Genomic DNA, 24,087 nt, shown 5'->3' with positions numbered 1-24,087 from the left:
GATTCCCTTGTCCGTGCAATTATTGCAGAAGATTGAGATTGCGTCTTCCTTGCGGCAGTCCCTTATCCTGTTCCTAACCAGGAGGAATCTGGCCCAGTAATGATGTACTGTTTCATCGGGCTCTTGCCTGATTTGGGATAGATCGCTTATGTTCGGGTGGGTGGGTGGAATTAAATCCGAAGCCTCACCCAATCTGAGGCTCAGAGGCCGAGGAATTTCCGAACTCAAAAATTTGGATTCCTGGATGTTGTCCAATGAATCCAGCCCGTCGCCTGACTCTAAGTTCAGGTCTTGAGTGATATCCTCCCCTCCGTGGTTATCCGGCTTGGAGGGATCGGGAATCCGGACGTAGCTAGTCCTTAAGATAGATGAAGAGTCGCCGCACTGTCCCTCTACCACGGCAACGTGATGGGTGACTTGGGGAGAGTTAATCTCTCTCAGATCGGGTTTAGGCCCAATCTGGTCGTAATCCGTAGCGACTCCCAGGGCGGCGATGCGATCCAAGAGCTCGTTTATGGAGGGGAGCTCCATTGGATCTAACTGCTCGGCGAGTTCCGGGCTGACATGAAGATTGTTTTCGATGGCTCGAGAGGTCATCGTTGGCGCAGAAGCCGAACAGGCGGTCATAAGAAAACCACCTAGCCGGAGGGTTTGGCCGATAGTCAAAGCTCCCTTAGCAACGGTGCCGTCTTTAAAGACGGGGCGAGGCATCCTTCCTGATGGCGATGACACAGAGGAACTCTCAATGAAAGCACCAATGTCGGTGTCAAAACCGACGGATCTCGGGTAGGGGTCCGGAACTGTGCGCTAGATGGTAACAGGAGGCAAGGGACACGAAGTTTTACCCAGGTTCGGGCCCTCTTGATAGAGGTAAAACCCTACGTCCTGCTTGATTAATATTGATGATATGGGTAGTACAAGAGTAGATCTACCACGAGATCGGAGAGGCTAAACCCTAGAAGCTAACCTATGGTATGATTGTTGTTCTGTACGTTGTCCTACGGACTAAAACCCTCCGGTTTATATAGACACCGGAGAGGGTTAGGGTTACACAAAGTCGGTTACAATGGTAGGAGATCTATATATCCGTATCGCCAAGCTTGCCTTCCACGCCAAGGAAAGTCCTTTCCGGACACGAGACGAAGTCTTCAATCTTGTATCTTCATAGTCTAGGAGTCCGGCTGAAGATATAGTCCGGCCATCCGGACACCCCCTAATTCAGGACTCCCTCAGTAATTCTCTTAAAACCTGGAAAGATGATATTCATTAGTGTTATTTTACTCTATTTTATTCATGTCAAACTTTAAAATGTAATAATCTTGTTATAACCTGGAAAGATTTGTAATTCAGTTCTTAATATGTGAAATATGTGTTGTAATGGGGAAGAGGAGTTGGAGCACTCGGGTGCTCCACCCCCTATATGAGTATTAAATTCATAAAACAAACTAGGGAAATTAAAAAATAGGAATTTTAGGATATCAAACCTAGGTGTCCAATCTACTTTCATGTGAAGTCTCGTGAAAAATCCCAGAAAATGTATTCTTGATGAAAAAAGACAAAAAGAATCCAACATATAGAAAAATACTGTTCTGTTTGGATGGATTGTAGGCCAGACTGCATTTTCTTCGACATGGATGCATTTCCTGATATCTTTTCAGGAAACTTCACACGTGAGTAGATTGGACAACCAGGTTTGATTCCAAATTATTTTAGTTTCTCATCCGCAAAAAAAATTATTTTAGTTTCCTTGGTTTTTTAATTTAATATTTATATGAAGGTGTGGAGCCCCACGAGCTCCTGCGTATTTTCGGTTGTATTGGAGACTATTCATATGTATCCAACATTGTTTGCCTGGTCGGCAGGGCGTCGCTAACAGAAAAAAAACGAGTAGAAAGAGAATGGAATTCCATGCACGCAAGCGACATCACCAAAAAAATTCCACGTCTGTCCATCCATTAATGCGGCGATCAATGTTTGGTCGCACATCAAAGCTGAGCTGGTGCATGCATGCATGCTTGCTTGCTTGCACACGCGCAGGAAGCGGGAGAAAAATATGGCCATCAGAGCAACCGAAGCTGACTTGAGAGGGTTTTTCCACGCTTACTTCCAGCCCGATCAACGTCCGGTGCACCGGCATCTGCACCAGCACCGGCATTCCATGCTTCCATTAGTGATCACTGACTCGTATGTAGCTAGCTTACACGAGATCGGAACATGCGTACAAAGTACACGTACTAGATCGCTTTCGAGATCTGCCGAACTTGCTTGGACTGCGTAGCTAGACTAAGTAGATCGATCATGGACTCGTGGAAAGTTGGACACGTCTGCTGTGGCTTGCTGGCTATATAAAGACGTGCACTGCACCAGCTTCTGGCACACACACACACACACACACCACTACACGAGCAGTGTGACGCACTAGCTAGTAACTAAATCACCAGCTGAGCGGGCTCTGCTTCATTGCCCAAGATGAGAGGAGTTGTGGTGGTGGCCATGCTGGCCGCGGCCTTCGCCGTGTCTGCGCACGCCGAGCAATGCGGCTCGCAGGCCGGCGGGGCGACGTGCCCCAACTGCCTCTGCTGCAGCAAGTTCGGTTTCTGCGGCACCACCTCCGACTACTGCGGCACCGGCTGCCAGAGCCAGTGCAACGGCTGCAGCGGCGGCACCCCGGTACCGGTACCGACCCCCTCCGGCGGCGGCGTCTCCTCCATTATCTCGCAGTCGCTCTTCGACCAGATGCTGCTGCACCGCAACGACGCGGCGTGCCTGGCCAAGGGGTTCTACAACTACGGCGCCTTCGTCGCCGCCGCCAACTCGTTCTCGGGCTTCGCGACCACAGGTAGCACCGACGTCAAGAAGCGCGAGGTGGCCGCGTTCCTCGCTCAGACCTCCCACGAGACGACCGGCGGGTGGCCGACGGCGCCCGACGGCCCCTACTCCTGGGGCTACTGCTTCAACCAGGAGCGCGGCGCCACCTCCGACTACTGCACGCCGAGCTCGCAGTGGCCATGTGCGCCGGGCAAGAAGTACTTCGGGCGCGGGCCCATCCAGATCTCACACAACTACAACTACGGGCCGGCGGGGCAGGCCATCGGCACCGACCTGCTCAACAACCCGGACCTCGTGGCGTCGGACGCGACCGTGTCGTTTAAGACGGCGTTGTGGTTCTGGATGACGCCGCAATCACCCAAGCCTTCGAGCCACGACGTGATCACGGGCCGGTGGAGCCCATCGGGCGCCGACCAGGCGGCGGGGAGGGTGCCTGGGTACGGTGTGATCACCAACATCATCAACGGTGGGCTTGAGTGCGGGCGCGGGCAGGACGGCCGTGTCGCCGACCGGATCGGGTTCTACAAGCGCTACTGCGACCTCCTTGGCGTCAGCTACGGTGACAACCTGGACTGCTACAACCAAAGGCCGTTCGCATAGTCGATCGACTATATGATGCGAGAAGACATGCAAAAAATAAAGGCTCACACTAGATATTGTAACAATGGCGTTGCGATAGACATCGCCTAGTACAAGGGAATAATGGTGCGATCATCGCAAGATGCGTGTGTAGTCGATTATTATGCAATAAATGATATGTTCCTATCAAAGTTTTTTCAAATGAAATGCATTTAACTCAACTTCAAATTAATAAAACCATCAACCGGGTAGGATATAAAGTGCAGATTATTACAACGGCTGCGCATGAGGAAAAAAAGACTGAAAAATTACAGACATAGAAACTATAGAAGCCAGCCAAAGAGCGAAACTGTCAACACAGGGAGAAACAAAACCATGTTGTCAGAGAGCACAACATCGACCAGAACAAAGGGAACGAACCGCCAGTGAACAGTGAAGAGGAGGATCGAGCCTTGCAAGGAGAAACCATTAGCTCTGCCACAACCCAGTCGTGCCAATGCCGGAGGGGCGACCATCTCCCCTACATCCAGCATGAGGATGCTGCTCATAGGCCGACAAGCACGAACGCAGCAGGGCAGCAGCCGCCGAAGGGCAACAAGGCACACATCCCCTGCCTCCACCGTCGCCGGATATCCGAGGACGCATTGCACCGCAGCCACCAGCAAGCCACAGATAGCAGCACCCCAACCCCAAGCCGGCACTTCCAAGGAGGACCACGACGCCAGTGCGTCGCCACCGGCCGGCCAAAGCCCTAGGTTTTCACCCGTGGACTAAAGGAAGGGAGGGGGGAAGGAAGAGGAAACCTAACAAGCCGTCAGGAGGGGAGTAGCGAAGCCAGAGCACCGCTGTCGTCGACGAGGTCGATGCGGAGTCGACCAAGGGATTCCCCCGTTCCAGTCTTCTGTCGCCACATCATCTGGGGATTGATCTGGTAGTCTGAAAGGGCCATATCAGGATCAGCGATGGGGGAAAGCCGCATCACGGAACGAGGCCAGAGATCCGAGCAGCGAGGCGCCTCCGCCGCCCAACCACTGCCCGCGCGACCTGAGGGGCAACCTGCATGCACCTGCAGCGCCACCCACCGGAGAGGTCGACGCCGCCCGTCAGATCCAAGGTCGTCGCCTCGGCGCCCAAAGCTCCCTGCAGCGAAGCAGGGAGCAGAGCCTCGCCACCACCTTCATCGGATGTCGCGCGGCGACTGACGACGTCCTCAGCTGGCGATGGGGAGGGAGGGAGAGGGGGAGTGGGTGGCTAGGGTGCTAGGGTTTTCGCCCGCACGGGGCGGTGTGAGAGCCACGAGGTGTTTTTTCTTCCAATCCAAGATTCACATCTTATGTTGGTCATATCATATACCTCTACGCTCTACTTGTATAAAAATCACAATTGGTGATGATGGTATGTCTGCCATCCAGCATTTTTGACCGTTCGATCTACATCTAACGTATGTGAGGCAAACTATGGCACATCTAAAAAAAATCGTCTACCACTCCACTCCATGATTTTGCAGAAATCCTCTTCGTTTCTCTGGTGTCTTGAGACCTGGTGCCGCCGCCATCTACCCCCAACTCCTCACATGCCTCCTCTGCTGTGGCAGCCTACCGCCTACCACCACCACGCCTCCTCCTCTGCGCCATCTCCTTCGCTCCCTTCCCAGCTTCCTCTGACGCCACCCTCCACAAATACGCCACCGACGCCGCCAGTTCATCTCCCGCCACATACTTTCTCCTAGATGTGCCACCGCCAACCATCACCACCATGCCCCCTCCTCGTCGCCGACTTCTTCGCCACTTCCCATCTCCTGTCAGCGGTCACGCCCATAATGAGGCCAAGGAGGGCGAACTGCGCGTCTAACGTCTTATCGGACATCAGGCAGCAGGAGAAATCCACGTGCCACCTTAGACTCACGTCCACCATGAGCCCGCATTCGCTAGCTACGACCTACAACCATGACCACTGTTGGTCACAACTTCTTAGACAAGGACTGGCACCTTGCAGAAGACAATAGGTTATGCAATCTTTCACTCCTAAGAGCATGGTTAATAGTATATAGCCAGTTGATGGCTATATGGAGTTTCCATGTCATCTATAGTCATCTACTATACTCACTCATATAATAAGGCGGGCTATAAGGTTGGCTATAAGATTAGTACTTTTTCTAAGCATCTCTCTTTCTCTTTCTTTGCATTTATTGTATTTGCCTATAAGCTAGCATATAGTTGGGCTCTTGCACGAGAGTTCGCTCTTCTTATTTTTTGATGTCTTTCTCCTCCACGTAGGCAATGCCATGTAAGCGGGTTATAAGCCATATTGTACGTACTTTAACTGCAGTGGGCTCTCGAGATCCTTGCCCCTCCAGGTAAAAATTGCTCTGCTTCACCTCTGCTTGTCGCAGCATGCACGCTAGATGCTCGACAAAATGCCAGAGTATGTATACCGTCTTATCCCTCCATAGTATCAACCATTCAGTTGGTAGATGCAATTTTCGTTTTTTTGTTTTAAATTACTCTGTGCGTCATGGATGAGTAGCAAACTTCGAAGATCTAAACATGGGAAAATGTCACAACTGACAAGTTATATTTATATTCGTGCTCACAGTGTGTCAGGCGACATACAAATGATGCTCTTAAAAATTATGATCTTGTCAAGTTATTATATATTTTTGTTTACAAGAAAAACATTGGCAAGTATATGCACACATGCACGATAATTTTTTGTGTGTGTAGTTATTGACAATGAAATCTTTCATAGTTGTTACATCTCTAATCAATTCTTATGCTTGCAAGAGCCATGGTTGCATAATATGTATAATGTCATTCATAGGGAGGAGATGAAATAAGGTTGAATTTTCAACACTATAATGCTAAATCTATGTTGTGAAGAACAACTGGATCACACCGGATATCCAATTTATTCTAATTTATTGATGCTGACAGAGATGGCATTTTCCTTGAAGTGGAGTCGCTACTGAGATTTTGTTAAAGCTACTAATATCAGTTATTCTTCTTGTATTGTAATTCTCCAAAATATTATTTTTTCATTGTAACGAACTCTCCTACTACTAATTTTTTGTTAAAGAAGTTGACATCAAAACTGGAGGATGCAGGTCATTGCGTTATATGTTGATGGACTATCTTCGTTTTTGAATACTATAGGTTGTTGGGCACTCCGAGGATATCTGGCGAGGTATTGGCAAGCTTCTGATCTCACGAGTACCCTCAACGGAAGGTCTCAAAGCTGTCTACTGTAATTCTCACTCTCCGCACTAATGATCTTGATCTGCTTGAGGTTAGTAATCAAACATGTGCATTTATCTTCTATATTGTTAGTTTCATGGATTTAGATAACATATAGTAGTTGTAGTATATGTTAAATTTGTTTATTTTGTATATGTTTCTTCTGAAGTCAAGTGATTTTTTGTGGATGCCAAATTAAAACAATTTATCGGGCTGTAATTATATAATCATTCTTCACGAATAAGAATATATAGTATCAGTGTTAGAATCAAACCGGAGTCAAGCTCAGATATTACGGGATCATATTACATTTGATAATCCATGGACTGGTGGCAAACTCAAAAAGGCCTTGCAGTTAAAGATTAGGCCATAAGTTTTGATAATCCCATGGGATGCAGTGTTAACTAGATGCTCCAGCCTTTGTACTTCTAATATACAGAATTGCAGAGGGCATCCGTAATTAAATCCAAGAAGTTTACCTATACACTTCTATTAATCCAGGAAATCTGAACCATTTGTGTACCTATTGATTGGTCTGAGAACATGTTGGGGAGTGTGGCCCAAATAGCATGCGATTTTTCAATTGAACCCACTTGGACGAGAACCTCCTTGGATAGGCTGTGAAGGAGACAAGCTATAATATGTTGATCTTGGACGAGCGAGGGAGCATAGGCAGGGTTTGGGACGAGGTGATCCTTGCCCTCTGTCGTCTTAGAGATGATGGTTTTTGATGGTTCGGCCGTGGTCTGATCTATGTAACCATGCGGAATTGTGCTAAGAATATATTTTTATGGTAAATCTAACTATGGTGTTCTTTGTACCAATACAATTATGGTGAAGCAAAATACAATATCATAAATTTGAAGATGCAAAATACAATATCATGATTTCCATGAGATCCGATCATGAAATGTCAATTATCATAATCTAGTTTTCATATGTACTAAGTGATTCTCAAGGTATGGTGTCACTGTGATAGCTCTTGTGCAGAAAGAATATTGCACTTATCAATCTTGTGGGTGTGAGTTTTGAAACCAACTTTTGGACACTGAAACTTGCGAAATGTAAAATCTACTGAAGAAAGTGGAAACAAAGCGGCAATAAATGATAGAAGAAAGAGAGGCATCTACCGGAATCAAAATAGATGGCACGTATCCAACCTTGTCAACCAGTACACCCAAGTGCCTTTTGATCGTCCCTGACAACAAATATTTGGCCTTGCTTTATAGGCTATCTTCACTTCGTTTTCTAAAAGTTGTTGTAAGGAGAAGTCGTGATTATTGCATCTTTCAAGTCAATGTCTAGAAAATTAAGATGATACAGAAAATATTCTGGGACCGTTGCCAACAATCCTATAAAGATGTCCCCGACTATTGCATCTTTCAAGTCAATGTCTAGAAAATTAAGTTTTAATAAACACGCACTTACTTTGCGGTCATTCGTCACTACGGTTGTAGGTCTGAAACTTCTCTAACGTATCTATAATTTTTTATTGTTTCATGCTATTATATTATCAATTTTGGATACTTTATATGCATCTTTATGCTATTTTATACCATTTTTCGGAACTAACCTATTTACCCAGTGCCTACCGTCAGTTGTTGTTTTCTGCCGGTTTTTGGTTTTCCAGAAAATCAATACCAAACGGAGTCCAAACGCTACAAAATTTTTTGACGATTTTTTTCTGGACATAAGAAACCCTAGAAGCTTCAGGAGGAGACCAAACGGGAAGCGAGGAGACGGCAAGGCAACAGGGCGCGCCCAGGGGGTAGGGTGTGCCATGTTACCTTGTGGGCTCCACGTGGCTCCGTCTGACCTAATTCCCCTTCTATAAATTCTCAAATATTGGGAAACCCCTAGAGAGCCACCCGAAACACTTTTTCCGCCGCCGCAAATTTCTGTTCTTCCGCGATCCCATCTGGAAGCCTTTTTTGGTACTCTGTCGGAGGGGGAATCGATCAAAGTAAAGGTTGGTCGGGTGCAATGATCTGTAGAAGATAATTACTTAAACTTGTCCGTGAAATGGTATTTAAAGGAGAACATGGTCGGAAACACTATTGCAAAAGGCTAGATCCCGGATATAAGATGAACTTATACCAAAGGAATAATTTAATTTAAGAGAAGCTTTAATGATAAGATCTACATCGTGTCCATGGGCATGAACACAAAGTTCAAGGTCGACTCCTACTTCTCCAATGCATAACCTTTCATTCACTTCTCACTTTCGAAGAAGTTGTAGTGTTGAAAATTTTATTTGGCAAAATACCAGAAGTGTATGACTCGTGAAAACTTTCGAGTTCACACAGTTTAGATAAGGCATATGTTCAACCCATATGGGCTTCTTAGAAACATATACCACAAGTTTCAAGAGTAAATATCACAAGCTCGAAAGTAGAGCAAGGTTGAGAAAGTAGATGATACCATTTACCGAAGGTATTATGTATCCGAGGGAAGGCTCACAAGGTTATTGAATATGAAGGACGCCGTCGGATAAAGTCCATGAAAGGATCTGCCGGTCCATAACAGAGCTGACGTGAGCATCGGCACACAACCAGAGGAAGTAACAATGCAAAGGCATTGGATTATGGAAACAACTGACTAATCCAGAGCTCAAATGCAAAGGAATTATGATTTTCAAATCAAGGGATCAGAAGCAATGTTCTGATTAGGGATGGATAAGTTGAATAGCCTTAAGGGTACGATCGATGGTCAATTGATTGGTCGAGATCCAGCTCATGTTTAAACTGGCGTCTGAGCCGGAAGGAAGAATTCTATGATCTGATTGAGGTTTGCGAGCATTCGCAACAAATCAAATCAAGTGACTCGAAATGATAGTGACAGAGGATGTCAACGGAGATTACTAGAAGTATGGAATTAACCATAATGCAGGAAGACAAGGAAATCAAGAGCAATGGGCTGCTGAGGATTTTCAAAAATTCAATTGGTATTTCGAGGACTTATGTGAAACACATGAACGACTGGGGATGAGCGGATACTCGGTAAGAGCGAGGAATTATCCGTAGGGGTATTCAGGTGGCGAGGAACTGCAAGTCAGTAGGCACAAAATATTCTCGGAACAATACAGAGAATTTTCGGTGTATCTTGTAATAACAAGATCAATGGGATTCGAAAGGGCAAGTGGATGTAGTTATCCTTAATGATATAATAGTGGTAGGGAATTTACAAAGGCGACGGGCACAAAGTCTTGAAAGAGTAGCAGAGAGTAACTACGAAATCTTCTGGTGCAGCAGGCGATCATCTGGCCTGAATGGGGCTCTTCGGGAGGAAGTATTTTCGAGAACCTAAAGTTAGACTTTAGCAAAATCATTTAACCCGAATAGAAGAGAGATCAGAGTCCCAGAGTATAGACAAGGAATAAAAGATCCTAATACCACCCAATTGGCGACGTGGGCCCGTAAGCCACACAGCCAATGTTAGTAAAAGTTTTCAATGTCTAGACTCAACTTCGGCCAAGGAGTTGGAAGGGGGATTCCTACAGGCAGTCGGCTCTGATACCAACTTGTGACACCCCCGATTTGACCGTACACTAATCATACACGCAAACGTGTACGATCAAGATCAGGGACTCACGGGAAGATATCACAACACAACTCTACAAATAAAATAAGTCATACAAGCATCATATTACAAGCCAGGGGCCTCGAGGGCTCGAATACAAGAGCTCGATCATAGACGAGTCAGCGGAAACAACAATATCTGAGTACAGACATAAGTTAAACAAGCTTGCCTTAAGAAGGCTAGCACAAACTGGGATACAGATCGAAAGAGGCGCAGGCCTCCTGCCTGGGATCCTCCTAACTACTCCTGGTCGTCGTGAGCGGGCATCACGTAGTAGTAGGAACCTCCGGTGTAGTAGGAGTCGTCGTCGAAGGTGGCTTCTGGCTCCTGGGCTCCAACATCTGGTTGCGACAACCAGGTAGAAGGGATAGGGGGAAAAGAGGGAGAAAGCAACCGTGAGTACTCATCCAAAGTACTCGCAAGCAAGGAGCTATACTACATATGTATGCATTGGTATCAAATGGAATAAGGGTATCATATGTGGACTGAACTGCAGAAAGCCGGAATAAGGGGGGATAGCTAGTCCTTTCGAAGACTACGCTTCTGGCAGCCTCCGTCTTGCAGCATGTAGAAGAGAGTAGACTGAAGTCCTCCAAGTAGCATCGCATAGTATAATCCTAACCGATGATCCTCCCCTCGTCGCCCTGTGAGAGAGCGATCACCGGTTGTATCTGGCACTTGGAAGGGTGTGTTTTATTAAGTATCCGATTCTAGTTGTCATAAGGTCAAGGTACAACTCCAAGTCGTCATGTTACCGAAGATCACGGCTATTCGAATAGATTAACTTCCCTGCAGGGGTGCACCACATAACCCAACACGCTCGATCCCATTTGGCCGGACACACTTTTCTGGGTCATGCCCGGCCTCGGAAGATCAACACGTCGCAGCCCCACCTAGACCAACAGAGAGGTCAGCACGCCGGTCTAAACCTAAGCGCCCAGGGGTCTGGGCCCATCGCCCTTAGCACACCTGCACGTTGCATGGGCGGCCGGAAGCAGACCTAGCCTAGTAGGCGTTCCAGTCCAATCCAGCGCGCGCCGCTCTGTTGCTGACGTCACGAAGGCTTCGGCTGATACCACGACGTCGAGTGCCCATAACTGTCCCCGCGTAGATGGTTAGTGCGTATAGGCCAGTAGCCAGACTCAGATCAAATACCAAGATCTCGTTAAACGTGTTAAGTATCTGCGAACGCCGACCAGGGCCAGGCCCACCTCTCTCCTAGGTGGTCTCAACCTGCCCTGTCGCTCCGCCTCAAAGTAACAGTCGGGGGCCGTCGGGAACCCAGGCCCACCTCTACCGGGATGGAGCCACCTGCCCCTTCAGCCTCCATCTCCGAACAGTATCACAGGTAAGGTAATTGTGCAAAGTATATTGTATATGCCTGTGATCACCTCCTGAAGTGATCACGGCCCAGTAGTATAGCATGGCAGACGGACAAGAGTGTAGGGCCACTGATGGAACACTAGCATCCTATAATAAGCAGTAGGATAGCAGGTAATGGTAACAACAGTAGTAGCAAGGACAGGCTATGCATCAGGATAGGAATAACGGAAAGCAGTAACATGCTACACTACTCTAATGCAAGCAGTATAGAGAAGAGTAGGCGATATCTGGTGATCAAAGGGGGGGCTTGCCTGGTTGCTCTGGCAAGAGAGAGTGGTCGTCAACACTGTAGTCGAACTGGGTAGCAGCGGCGTCGGTCTCGGTGTCTAGCGAGAGAAGAGGGGGAAGAAACAATAAATATAATGCAAGCATATGCATAGTGATGCATGACATGACAAGTAACGGCGTTAGAGGTGCCCTAACGCGGTAGTAGGTGATACCGGTGAAGGGGGATGACATCCGGGAAAGTATCCCCGGTGTTTCGCGTTTTCGGACCAGTGAACCAGAGGGGGAAAGTTGCGAGTTCGATAGGTTAGGGATGCGTGGCGGACGAACGGGCTGCGTAACCGGGTTCGTCTCGTCGTTCTGAGCAACTTTCATGTAGAAAGTATTTTCATCTGAGTTACGGTTTATTTTATATGATTTTTAAAAAGGTTTAAACAAATTCTGGAATTTCTGGATTTAATGTAATTCAAAATAATCAAAAAACAAACTGCTATGGGTACACATGAGTGTACCCAGCAATGTGTATATACATATGACATGTGGGGCCAGGGGCTGGGTTGACCCAGTCAACATTTTGACTAGTCCAAAGTGAATAGTGTATGTGGGGCCCTTTGTCATTGATAGAGTTTAACTAAACACGATTAGTTAGTTTAATAAGTGATTAGGTTAATTTAACAGACTTAATTAAGTTAATTAACAGGATTAATTGAGTAAATTAATTAATTAATTAGTTTTTTATATATTTATTATTATTATTTTTTAACGTCCTGGGGCGTGGGCCCCCCATGTCATAGACTCAGGGGGCATAGCGGGCGTTGGGCACGGGCGCCGCGGAGCGAGGCAACCGGGGCTACGGCGGGGCACCGGCCAGGGCGATGGCGCGGTGGCCGGCAGGGTGGCCGCGGGGCGGATGCGGGTCGCCGCCGGCAAGGTCAGGCGGACCGGAGCAAGCAGCAGGCCGTGGGCACTGGCGCAGGAGGCGAGCGGCGGGCGAGTCAAGTCGGCGGGCGTCGGCGGCAGGCATCGGCGGCCCGGGGCTGGAGCGGCAAGGCGAGGACGACGAGGGTGGCTGCAGGGACCGGGGAGCGAGGCCATGCGCTGGGCGCGGCCGACGAACGGCGGCAGCAGCGCAGGCGGGCGACACGCAGCGGTTGGGAGGTGCAGGCGCGGCCGGGATGGCCCCGGGTCGCGGTGAGCGCGGTGGGCGCAGGGAGAGGGAGGGGGGCGTGCTCACATCGAGGAGCAGGGACGGGGCAGCGGGAGTCGTTGGGGAGGACGGGGACGACGTGCGCGACAGAGTCGAGGCAGGGCGGGGCTCCGGCGAGGTGCTCCTCCAGGCGACGGTGATGGCGACGCGACGCCGACAAGTGCGGGGGAAGGGCGCCGGCGCCCGATCCAGATCGGGATCGGGAGGAGACGAGGGAGAGAGTGGGGGGAGTGGGGATCGGGTGGGGGTTAGGGTTCGGGGATGTGGCCTTGTAGGCCAGAGAGAGGGGGGGCTGGGTCGGTTGGCCGGGACTTGGCCCAGTTGGGCCAGGGGCTGCTGGGCCGGAGCCCCGCGGGTTCTTTCCTGTTTTTGCATATTCTTTTCTGTTTTTAATTTATTTTACTTTTCTGTTTTTTTATAGTTTTTAATAGTTTTTCAGTTTTGTAAAATTATAAGACCAGTACCTAAATGGAGGTTGTAAATTAGCCCACTTTCATCATATATTTTGGTATTTTTAAAATATTTAGTTCGCATTTTTATAAATTTCAAAAGGGCATTTATAATAGGTTTAGCTGCTGTTTTAATTATTTTAGTGCATTGGAATAAAAAAAATGTGGTTTCTCCACCATAATTGCTTATGATTTATTTGACACCATCCGAACATTTCAGTTTTATTATTTGAAAACTTTTATTGTTTGCTTGATTTTTAAATTGAATTTGAAACGATTTTGAACTAACGCGAGATTACCAACAGTAATCGGAGTGACGTGGCATTGTTAACGCGGGATTACTGTAGCCTAATTATCCGGGCATCACATAGCGAGGCATGTATTGTATTATTGTTACTAAGGATAAAATGGCAGGGTTTATTCATATTTATTGGGTTTACTTTGTCTACATCATGCCATCTTGCTTAAGGCGTTACTCTATTTGTCAGGAACTTAATACCATAGATGCATGTTGGATAGTGGTCGATTGGTGGAGTAATAATAATAGATGCAGACAGGAGTCAATCTACTTGTGTGATGCCTATATGCGTGATCATTGCCATGAATAACGTCATAACTATGCAATTTTCTATTAATTGCCCAACAGTATTTGTTTACTCATTGTATGCTATGTGTTCGAGAGAGAAGCCTCTAGTGAAAACTATGGCCCCTATGTCTACTTTTATCATATTATAAAAATCAAAAATACATTGCCGCAATTTATTTACTTTTATTTTGTTTTGCAATTTATCTATTTACCTATACAAGATTTGATCCTTGCAAGTAACGGGTTCAAGAGGATTGATAACCCTATTGCCCGTGTTGGGTGCAAGTATTTGCTTTTGTGTGTGCATGTATTGTTCATGAGGTTTGCGTTATTCTTCTATTGATTCGAGGTTAGAGTCATTCTCTTAAAACCTGGAAAGACGATGTTTTTTCTTTGCGAATTAGAAAATGATGATCATTAGTGTTATTTTACTCTATTTTATTTATGTTTATCTTTGAAATACAATCAATCCTGTCTTAACTTGGAAAGATGTGTAATTCAATTGTTCTTAATCTGTGAAATGTGATTTGTATTGGGGAAGAGGATTTGGAACACTGGGTGCTCCACCCCTTATATAAGTATTAAATTCATAAAACAAACGAGGGTAACTAAAAAAACTAGAATTTTGGGATATCAAAGCTAGGTATCCAATCTACTTATGTGTGAAATTTCATGAACAAATACTAGGAAATGTTCTCTCGGTGAAAAAAAAATCAATGTATAAAAAAACTGTTTGGATATATCGTAGGTCGTTCTGTATTTTCTTCGCCACCGACATTTCCTGGTTTGTTTTTCAGGAAACTTCACATTGAAGTAGATTGGGCACCCAGGTTTGATATGCCTAAATTACAGGATTTTTTTTGAATTTTTCCGGTATTTTTAAATTTAATATTCATATAGAAGCGTGGAGCACAAGCTACAAGGAGCTCCTGTGTATTTTCCGTTGTAATTGAGACTTTTTTTGCGGGAAATAATTGAGACTATTCATATATGTATCCAACATAGTTTGCCTGGTCGGCAGGGCGTCACTAACAGAAAGAAACGAGTAAAAAGAAAGAAAAAAAATATGAATAGCATATGCATGGAATTCCATGCACGCAAGCCATGTTTAATTCCAAGAAAATTCCACGTCCGTCCATCCATTAATGCGGCGATCAATGTTTGGTCGCACATCAAAGCTGAGCTGGTGCATGCATGCATGCATGCTTGCTTGCTTGCATGCGCGCAGGAAGCGGGGAGAAAAATCTGACCCAGTGAGCCATCGAAGTTGAGTTGAGAGGAATTTTCCACGCTTACTTCCAGCCCGATCAACGTCCGGTGCACCGGCATCTGCACCAGCACCGGCATTCCATGCTTCCATTAGTGATCACTGACTCGTATGTAGCTAGCTTACACGAGATCGGAACATGCGTACAAAGTACACGTACTAGATCGCTTTCGAGATCTGCCGAACTTGCTTGGACTGCGTAGCTAGACTAAGTAGATCGATCATGGACTCGTGGAAAGTTGGACACGTCTGCTGTGGCTTGCTGGCTATATAAAGACGTGCACTGCACCAGCTTCTGGCACACACACACACACACACACCACTACACGAGCAGTGTGACGCACTAGCTAGTAACTAAATCACCAGCTGAGCGGGCTCTGCTTCATTGCCCAAGATGAGAGGAGTTGTGGTGGTGGCCATGCTGGCCGCGGCCTTCGCCGTGTCTGCGCACGCCGAGCAATGCGGCTCGCAGGCCGGCGGGGCGACGTGCCCCAACTGCCTCTGCTGCAGCAAGTTCGGTTTCTGCGGCACCACCTCCGACTACTGCGGCACCGGCTGCCAGAGCCAGTGCAACGGCTGCAGCGGCGGCACCCCGGTACCGGTACCGACCCCCTCCGGCGGCGGCGTCTCCTCCATTATCTCGCAGTCGCTCTTCGACCAGATGCTGCTGCACCGCAACGACGCGGCGTGCCTGGCCAAGGGGTTCTACAACTACGGCGCCTTCGTCGCCGCCGCCAACTCGTTCTCGGGCTTCGCGACCACAGGTAGCACCGACGTCAAGAAGCGCGAGGTGGCCGCGTTCCTCGCTCAGACCTCCCACGAGACGACCGGCGGGTGGCCGACGGCGCCCGACGGCCCCTACTCCTGGGGCTACTGCTTCAACCAGGAGCGCGGCGCCACCTCCGACTACTGCACGCCGAGCTCGCAGTGGCCATGTGCGCCGGGCAAGAAGTACTTCGGGCGCGGGCCCATCCAGATCTCACACAACTACAACTACGGGCCGGCGGGGCAGGCCATCGGCACCGACCTGCTCAACAACCCGGACCTCGTGGCGTCGGACGCGACCGTGTCGTTTAAGACGGCGTTGTGGTTCTGGATGACGCCGCAATCACCCAAGCCTTCGAGCCACGACGTGATCACGGGCCGGTGGAGCCCATCGGGCGCCGACCAGGCGGCGGGGAGGGTGCCTGGGTACGGTGTGATCACCAACATCATCAACGGTGGGCTTGAGTGCGGGCGCGGGCAGGACGGCCGTGTCGCCGACCGGATCGGGTTCTACAAGCGCTACTGCGACCTCCTTGGCGTCAGCTACGGTGACAACCTGGACTGCTACAACCAAAGGCCGTTCGCATAGTCGATCGACTATATGATGCGAGAAGACATGCAAAAAATAAAGGCTCACACTAGATATTGTAACAATGGCGTTGCGATAGACATCGCCTAGTACAAGGGAATAATGGTGCGATCATCGCAAGATGCGTGTGTAGTCGATTATTATGCAATAAATGATATGTTCCTATCAAAGTTTTTTCAAATGAAATGCATTTAACTCAACTTCAAATTAATAAAACCATCAACCGGGTAGGATATAAAGTGCAGATTATTACAACGGCTGCGCATGAGGAAAAAAAGACTGAAAAATTACAGACATAGAAACTATAGAAGCCAGCCAAAGAGCGAAACTGTCAACACAGGGAGAAACAAAACCATGTTGTCAGAGAGCACAACATCGACCAGAACAAAGGGAACGAACCGCCAGTGAACAGTGAAGAGGAGGATCGAGCCTTGCAAGGAGAAACCATTAGCTCTGCCACAACCCAGTCGTGCCAATGCCGGAGGGGCGACCATCTCCCCTACATCCAGCATGAGGATGCTGCTCATAGGCCGACAAGCACGAACGCAGCAGGGCAGCAGCCGCCGAAGGGCAACAAGGCACACATCCCCTGCCTCCACCGTCGCCGGATATCCGAGGACGCATTGCACCGCAGCCACCAGCAAGCCACAGATAGCAGCACCCCAACCCCAAGCCGGCACTTCCAAGGAGGACCACGACGCCAGTGCGTCGCCACCGGCCGGCCAAAGCCCTAGGTTTTCACCCGTGGACTAAAGGAAGGGAGGGGGGAAGGAAGAGGAAACCTAACAAGCCGTCAGGAGGGGAGTAGCGAAGCCAGAGCACCGCTGTCGTCGACGAGGTCGATGCGGAGTCGACCAAGGGATTCCCCCGTTCCAGTCTTCTGTCGCCACATCATCTGGGGATTGATCTGGTAGTCTGAAAGGGCCATATCAGGATCAGCGATGGGGGAAAGCCGCATCACGGAACGAGGCCAGAGATCCGAGCAGCGAGGCGCCTCCGCCGCCCAACCACTGCCCGCGCGACCTGAGGGGCAACCTGCATGCACCTGCAGCGCCACCCACCGGAGAGGTCGACGCCGCCCGTCAGATCCAAGGTCGTCGCCTCGGCGCCCAAAGCTCCCTGCAGCGAAGCAGGGAGCAGAGCCTCGCCACCACCTTCATCGGATGTCGCGCGGCGACTGACGACGTCCTCAGCTGGCGATGGGGAGGGAGGGAGAGGGGGAGTGGGTGGCTAGGGTGCTAGGGTTTTCGCCCGCACGGGGCGGTGTGAGAGCCACGAGGTGTTTTTTCTTCCAATCCAAGATTCACATCTTATGTTGGTCATATCATATACCTCTACGCTCTACTTGTATAAAAATCACAATTGGTGATGATGGTATGTCTGCCATCCAGCATTTTTGACCGTTCGATCTACATCTAACGTATGTGAGGCAAACTATGGCACATCTAAAAAAAATCGTCTACCACTCCACTCCATGATTTTGCAGAAATCCTCTTCGTTTCTCTGGTGTCTTGAGACCTGGTGCCGCCGCCATCTACCCCCAACTCCTCACATGCCTCCTCTGCTGTGGCAGCCTACCGCCTACCACCACCACGCCTCCTCCTCTGCGCCATCTCCTTCGCTCCCTTCCCAGCTTCCTCTGACGCCACCCTCCACAAATACGCCACCGACGCCGCCAGTTCATCTCCCGCCACATACTTTCTCCTAGATGTGCCACCGCCAACCATCACCACCATGCCCCCTCCTCGTCGCCGACTTCTTCGCCACTTCCCATCTCCTGTCAGCGGTCACGCCCATAATGAGGCCAAGGAGGGCGAACTGCGCGTCTAACGTCTTATCGGACATCAGGCAGCAGGAGAAATCCACGTGCCACCTTAGACTCACGTCCACCATGAGCCCGCATTCGCTAGCTACGACCTACAACCATGACCACTGTTGGTCACAACTTCTTAGACAAGGACTGGCACCTTGCAGAAGACAATAGGTTATGCAATCTTTCACTCCTAAGAGCATGGTTAATAGTATATAGCCAGTTGATGGCTATATGGAGTTTCCATGTCATCTATAGTCATCTACTATACTCACTCATATAATAAGGCGGGCTATAAGGTTGGCTATAAGATTAGTACTTTTTCTAAGCATCTCTCTTTCTCTTTCTTTGCATTTATTGTATTTGCCTATAAGCTAGCATATAGTTGGGCTCTTGCACGAGAGTTCGCTCTTCTTATTTTTTGATGTCTTTCTCCTCCACGTAGGCAATGCCATGTAAGCGGGTTATAAGCCATATTGTACGTACTTTAACTGCAGTGGGCTCTCGAGATCCTTGCCCCTCCAGGTAAAAATTGCTCTGCTTCACCTCTGCTTGTCGCAGCATGCACGCTAGATGCTCGACAAAATGCCAGAGTATGTATACCGTCTTATCCCTCCATAGTATCAACCATTCAGTTGGTAGATGCAATTTTCGTTTTTTTGTTTTAAATTACTCTGTGCGTCATGGATGAGTAGCAAACTTCGAAGATCTAAACATGGGAAAATGTCACAACTGACAAGTTATATTTATATTCGTGCTCACAGTGTGTCAGGCGACATACAAATGATGCTCTTAAAAATTATGATCTTGTCAAGTTATTATATATTTTTGTTTACAAGAAAAACATTGGCAAGTATATGCACACATGCACGATAATTTTTTGTGTGTGTAGTTATTGACAATGAAATCTTTCATAGTTGTTACATCTCTAATCAATTCTTATGCTTGCAAGAGCCATGGTTGCATAATATGTATAATGTCATTCATAGGGAGGAGATGAAATAAGGTTGAATTTTCAACACTATAATGCTAAATCTATGTTGTGAAGAACAACTGGATCACACCGGATATCCAATTTATTCTAATTTATTGATGCTGACAGAGATGGCATTTTCCTTGAAGTGGAGTCGCTACTGAGATTTTGTTAAAGCTACTAATATCAGTTATTCTTCTTGTATTGTAATTCTCCAAAATATTATTTTTTCATTGTAACGAACTCTCCTACTACTAATTTTTTGTTAAAGAAGTTGACATCAAAACTGGAGGATGCAGGTCATTGCGTTATATGTTGATGGACTATCTTCGTTTTTGAATACTATAGGTTGTTGGGCACTCCGAGGATATCTGGCGAGGTATTGGCAAGCTTCTGATCTCACGAGTACCCTCAACGGAAGGTCTCAAAGCTGTCTACTGTAATTCTCACTCTCCGCACTAATGATCTTGATCTGCTTGAGGTTAGTAATCAAACATGTGCATTTATCTTCTATATTGTTAGTTTCATGGATTTAGATAACATATAGTAGTTGTAGTATATGTTAAATTTGTTTATTTTGTATATGTTTCTTCTGAAGTCAAGTGATTTTTTGTGGATGCCAAATTAAAACAATTTATCGGGCTGTAATTATATAATCATTCTTCACGAATAAGAATATATAGTATCAGTGTTAGAATCAAACCGGAGTCAAGCTCAGATATTACGGGATCATATTACATTTGATAATCCATGGACTGGTGGCAAACTCAAAAAGGCCTTGCAGTTAAAGATTAGGCCATAAGTTTTGATAATCCCATGGGATGCAGTGTTAACTAGATGCTCCAGCCTTTGTACTTCTAATATACAGAATTGCAGAGGGCATCCGTAATTAAATCCAAGAAGTTTACCTATACACTTCTATTAATCCAGGAAATCTGAACCATTTGTGTACCTATTGATTGGTCTGAGAACATGTTGGGGAGTGTGGCCCAAATAGCATGCGATTTTTCAATTGAACCCACTTGGACGAGAACCTCCTTGGATAGGCTGTGAAGGAGACAAGCTATAATATGTTGATCTTGGACGAGCGAGGGAGCATAGGCAGGGTTTGGGACGAGGTGATCCTTGCCCTCTGTCGTCTTAGAGATGATGGTTTTTGATGGTTCGGCCGTGGTCTGATCTATGTAACCATGCGGAATTGTGCTAAGAATATATTTTTATGGTAAATCTAACTATGGTGTTCTTTGTACCAATACAATTATGGTGAAGCAAAATACAATATCATAAATTTGAAGATGCAAAATACAATATCATGATTTCCATGAGATCCGATCATGAAATGTCAATTATCATAATCTAGTTTTCATATGTACTAAGTGATTCTCAAGGTATGGTGTCACTGTGATAGCTCTTGTGCAGAAAGAATATTGCACTTATCAATCTTGTGGGTGTGAGTTTTGAAACCAACTTTTGGACACTGAAACTTGCGAAATGTAAAATCTACTGAAGAAAGTGGAAACAAAGCGGCAATAAATGATAGAAGAAAGAGAGGCATCTACCGGAATCAAAATAGATGGCACGTATCCAACCTTGTCAACCAGTACACCCAAGTGCCTTTTGATCGTCCCTGACAACAAATATTTGGCCTTGCTTTATAGGCTATCTTCACTTCGTTTTCTAAAAGTTGTTGTAAGGAGAAGTCGTGATTATTGCATCTTTCAAGTCAATGTCTAGAAAATTAAGATGATACAGAAAATATTCTGGGACCGTTGCCAACAATCCTATAAAGATGTCCCCGACTATTGCATCTTTCAAGTCAATGTCTAGAAAATTAAGTTTTAATAAACACGCACTTACTTTGCGGTCATTCGTCACTACGGTTGTAGGTCTGAAACTTCTCTAACGTATCTATAATTTTTTATTGTTTCATGCTATTATATTATCAATTTTGGATACTTTATATGCATCTTTATGCTATTTTATACCATTTTTCGGAACTAACCTATTTACCCAGTGCCTACCGTCAGTTGTTGTTTTCTGCCGGTTTTTGGTTTTCCAGAAAATCAATACCAAACGGAGTCCAAACGCTACAAAATTTTTTGACGATTTTTTTCTGGACATAAGAAACCCTAGAAGCTTCAGGAGGAGACCAAACGGGAAGCGAGGAGACGGCAAGGCAACAGGGCGCGCCCAGGGGGTAGGGTGTGCCATGTTACCTTGTGGGCTCCACGTGGCTCCGTCTGACCTAATTCCCCTTCTATAAATTCTCAAATATTGGGAAACCCCTAGAGAGCCACCCGAAACACTTTTTCCGCCGCCGCAAATTTCTGTTCTTCCGCGATCCCATCTGGAAGCCTTTTTTGGTACTCTGTCGGAGGGGGAATCGATCAAAGTAAAGGTTGGTCGGGTGCAATGATCTGTAGAAGATAATTACTTAAACTTGTCCGTGAAATGGTATTTAAAGGAGAACATGGTCGGAAACACTATTGCAAAAGGCTAGATCCCGGATATAAGATGAACTTATACCAAAGGAATAATTTAATTTAAGAGAAGCTTTAATGATAAGATCTACATCGTGTCCATGGGCATGAACACAAAGTTCAAGGTCGACTCCTACTTCTCCAATGCATAACCTTTCATTCACTTCTCACTTTCGAAGAAGTTGTAGTGTTGAAAATTTTATTTGGCAAAATACCAGAAGTGTATGACTCGTGAAAACTTTCGAGTTCACACAGTTTAGATAAGGCATATGTTCAACCCATATGGGCTTCTTAGAAACATATACCACAAGTTTCAAGAGTAAATATCACAAGCTCGAAAGTAGAGCAAGGTTGAGAAAGTAGATGATACCATTTACCGAAGGTATTATGTATCCGAGGGAAGGCTCACAAGGTTATTGAATATGAAGGACGCCGTCGGATAAAGTCCATGAAAGGATCTGCCGGTCCATAACAGAGCTGACGTGAGCATCGGCACACAACCAGAGGAAGTAACAATGCAAAGGCATTGGATTATGGAAACAACTGACTAATCCAGAGCTCAAATGCAAAGGAATTATGATTTTCAAATCAAGGGATCAGAAGCAATGTTCTGATTAGGGATGGATAAGTTGAATAGCCTTAAGGGTACGATCGATGGTCAATTGATTGGTCGAGATCCAGCTCATGTTTAAACTGGCGTCTGAGCCGGAAGGAAGAATTCTATGATCTGATTGAGGTTTGCGAGCATTCGCAACAAATCAAATCAAGTGACTCGAAATGATAGTGACAGAGGATGTCAACGGAGATTACTAGAAGTATGGAATTAACCATAATGCAGGAAGACAAGGAAATCAAGAGCAATGGGCTGCTGAGGATTTTCAAAAATTCAATTGGTATTTCGAGGACTTATGTGAAACACATGAACGACTGGGGATGAGCGGATACTCGGTAAGAGCGAGGAATTATCCGTAGGGGTATTCAGGTGGCGAGGAACTGCAAGTCAGTAGGCACAAAATATTCTCGGAACAATACAGAGAATTTTCGGTGTATCTTGTAATAACAAGATCAATGGGATTCGAAAGGGCAAGTGGATGTAGTTATCCTTAATGATATAATAGTGGTAGGGAATTTACAAAGGCGACGGGCACAAAGTCTTGAAAGAGTAGCAGAGAGTAACTACGAAATCTTCTGGTGCAGCAGGCGATCATCTGGCCTGAATGGGGCTCTTCGGGAGGAAGTATTTTCGAGAACCTAAAGTTAGACTTTAGCAAAATCATTTAACCCGAATAGAAGAGAGATCAGAGTCCCAGAGTATAGACAAGGAATAAAAGATCCTAATACCACCCAATTGGCGACGTGGGCCCGTAAGCCACACAGCCAATGTTAGTAAAAGTTTTCAATGTCTAGACTCAACTTCGGCCAAGGAGTTGGAAGGGGGATTCCTACAGGCAGTCGGCTCTGATACCAACTTGTGACACCCCCGATTTGACCGTACACTAATCATACACGCAAACGTGTACGATCAAGATCAGGGACTCACGGGAAGATATCACAACACAACTCTACAAATAAAATAAGTCATACAAGCATCATATTACAAGCCAGGGGCCTCGAGGGCTCGAATACAAGAGCTCGATCATAGACGAGTCAGCGGAAACAACAATATCTGAGTACAGACATAAGTTAAACAAGCTTGCCTTAAGAAGGCTAGCACAAACTGGGATACAGATCGAAAGAGGCGCAGGCCTCCTGCCTGGGATCCTCCTAACTACTCCTGGTCGTCGTGAGCGGGCATCACGTAGTAGTAGGAACCTCCGGTGTAGTAGGAGTCGTCGTCGAAGGTGGCTTCTGGCTCCTGGGCTCCAACATCTGGTTGCGACAACCAGGTAGAAGGGATAGGGGGAAAAGAGGGAGAAAGCAACCGTGAGTACTCATCCAAAGTACTCGCAAGCAAGGAGCTATACTACATATGTATGCATTGGTATCAAATGGAATAAGGGTATCATATGTGGACTGAACTGCAGAAAGCCGGAATAAGGGGGGATAGCTAGTCCTTTCGAAGACTACGCTTCTGGCAGCCTCCGTCTTGCAGCATGTAGAAGAGAGTAGACTGAAGTCCTCCAAGTAGCATCG

The 24,087-nt window shown here is 46.8% G+C and overlaps 2 protein-coding genes across 2 annotated transcripts; both read left to right on the top strand.

The window, feature by feature from the left end:
• The first annotated feature begins 2,375 nt into the window (after nt 1-2,375).
• Nucleotides 2,376-3,599, top strand: LOC125544496 (26 kDa endochitinase 1). Its single transcript, XM_048708209.2, has one exon. It carries the CDS (start codon nt 2,470-2,472, stop codon nt 3,427-3,429), a length of 960 nt encoding a protein of 319 aa, XP_048564166.1. The 5' UTR covers nt 2,376-2,469; the 3' UTR covers nt 3,430-3,599.
• Nucleotides 3,600-15,637: 12,038 nt separating this feature from the next.
• Nucleotides 15,638-16,861, top strand: LOC147980182 (26 kDa endochitinase 1-like). Its single transcript, XM_087547408.1, has one exon. It carries the CDS (start codon nt 15,732-15,734, stop codon nt 16,689-16,691), a length of 960 nt encoding a protein of 319 aa, XP_087403534.1. The 5' UTR covers nt 15,638-15,731; the 3' UTR covers nt 16,692-16,861.
• The last annotated feature ends 7,226 nt before the right edge of the window (nt 16,862-24,087 follow it).

Source organism: Triticum urartu, chromosome 3A (genome assembly GCF_056163025.1).
Source record: "Triticum urartu cultivar PI428250 chromosome 3A, HENAU_Tu73, whole genome shotgun sequence".
Taxonomy (NCBI): domain Eukaryota; kingdom Viridiplantae; phylum Streptophyta; class Magnoliopsida; order Poales; family Poaceae; genus Triticum; species Triticum urartu.
This window is presented reverse-complemented; position numbering and strand designations above follow the sequence as displayed.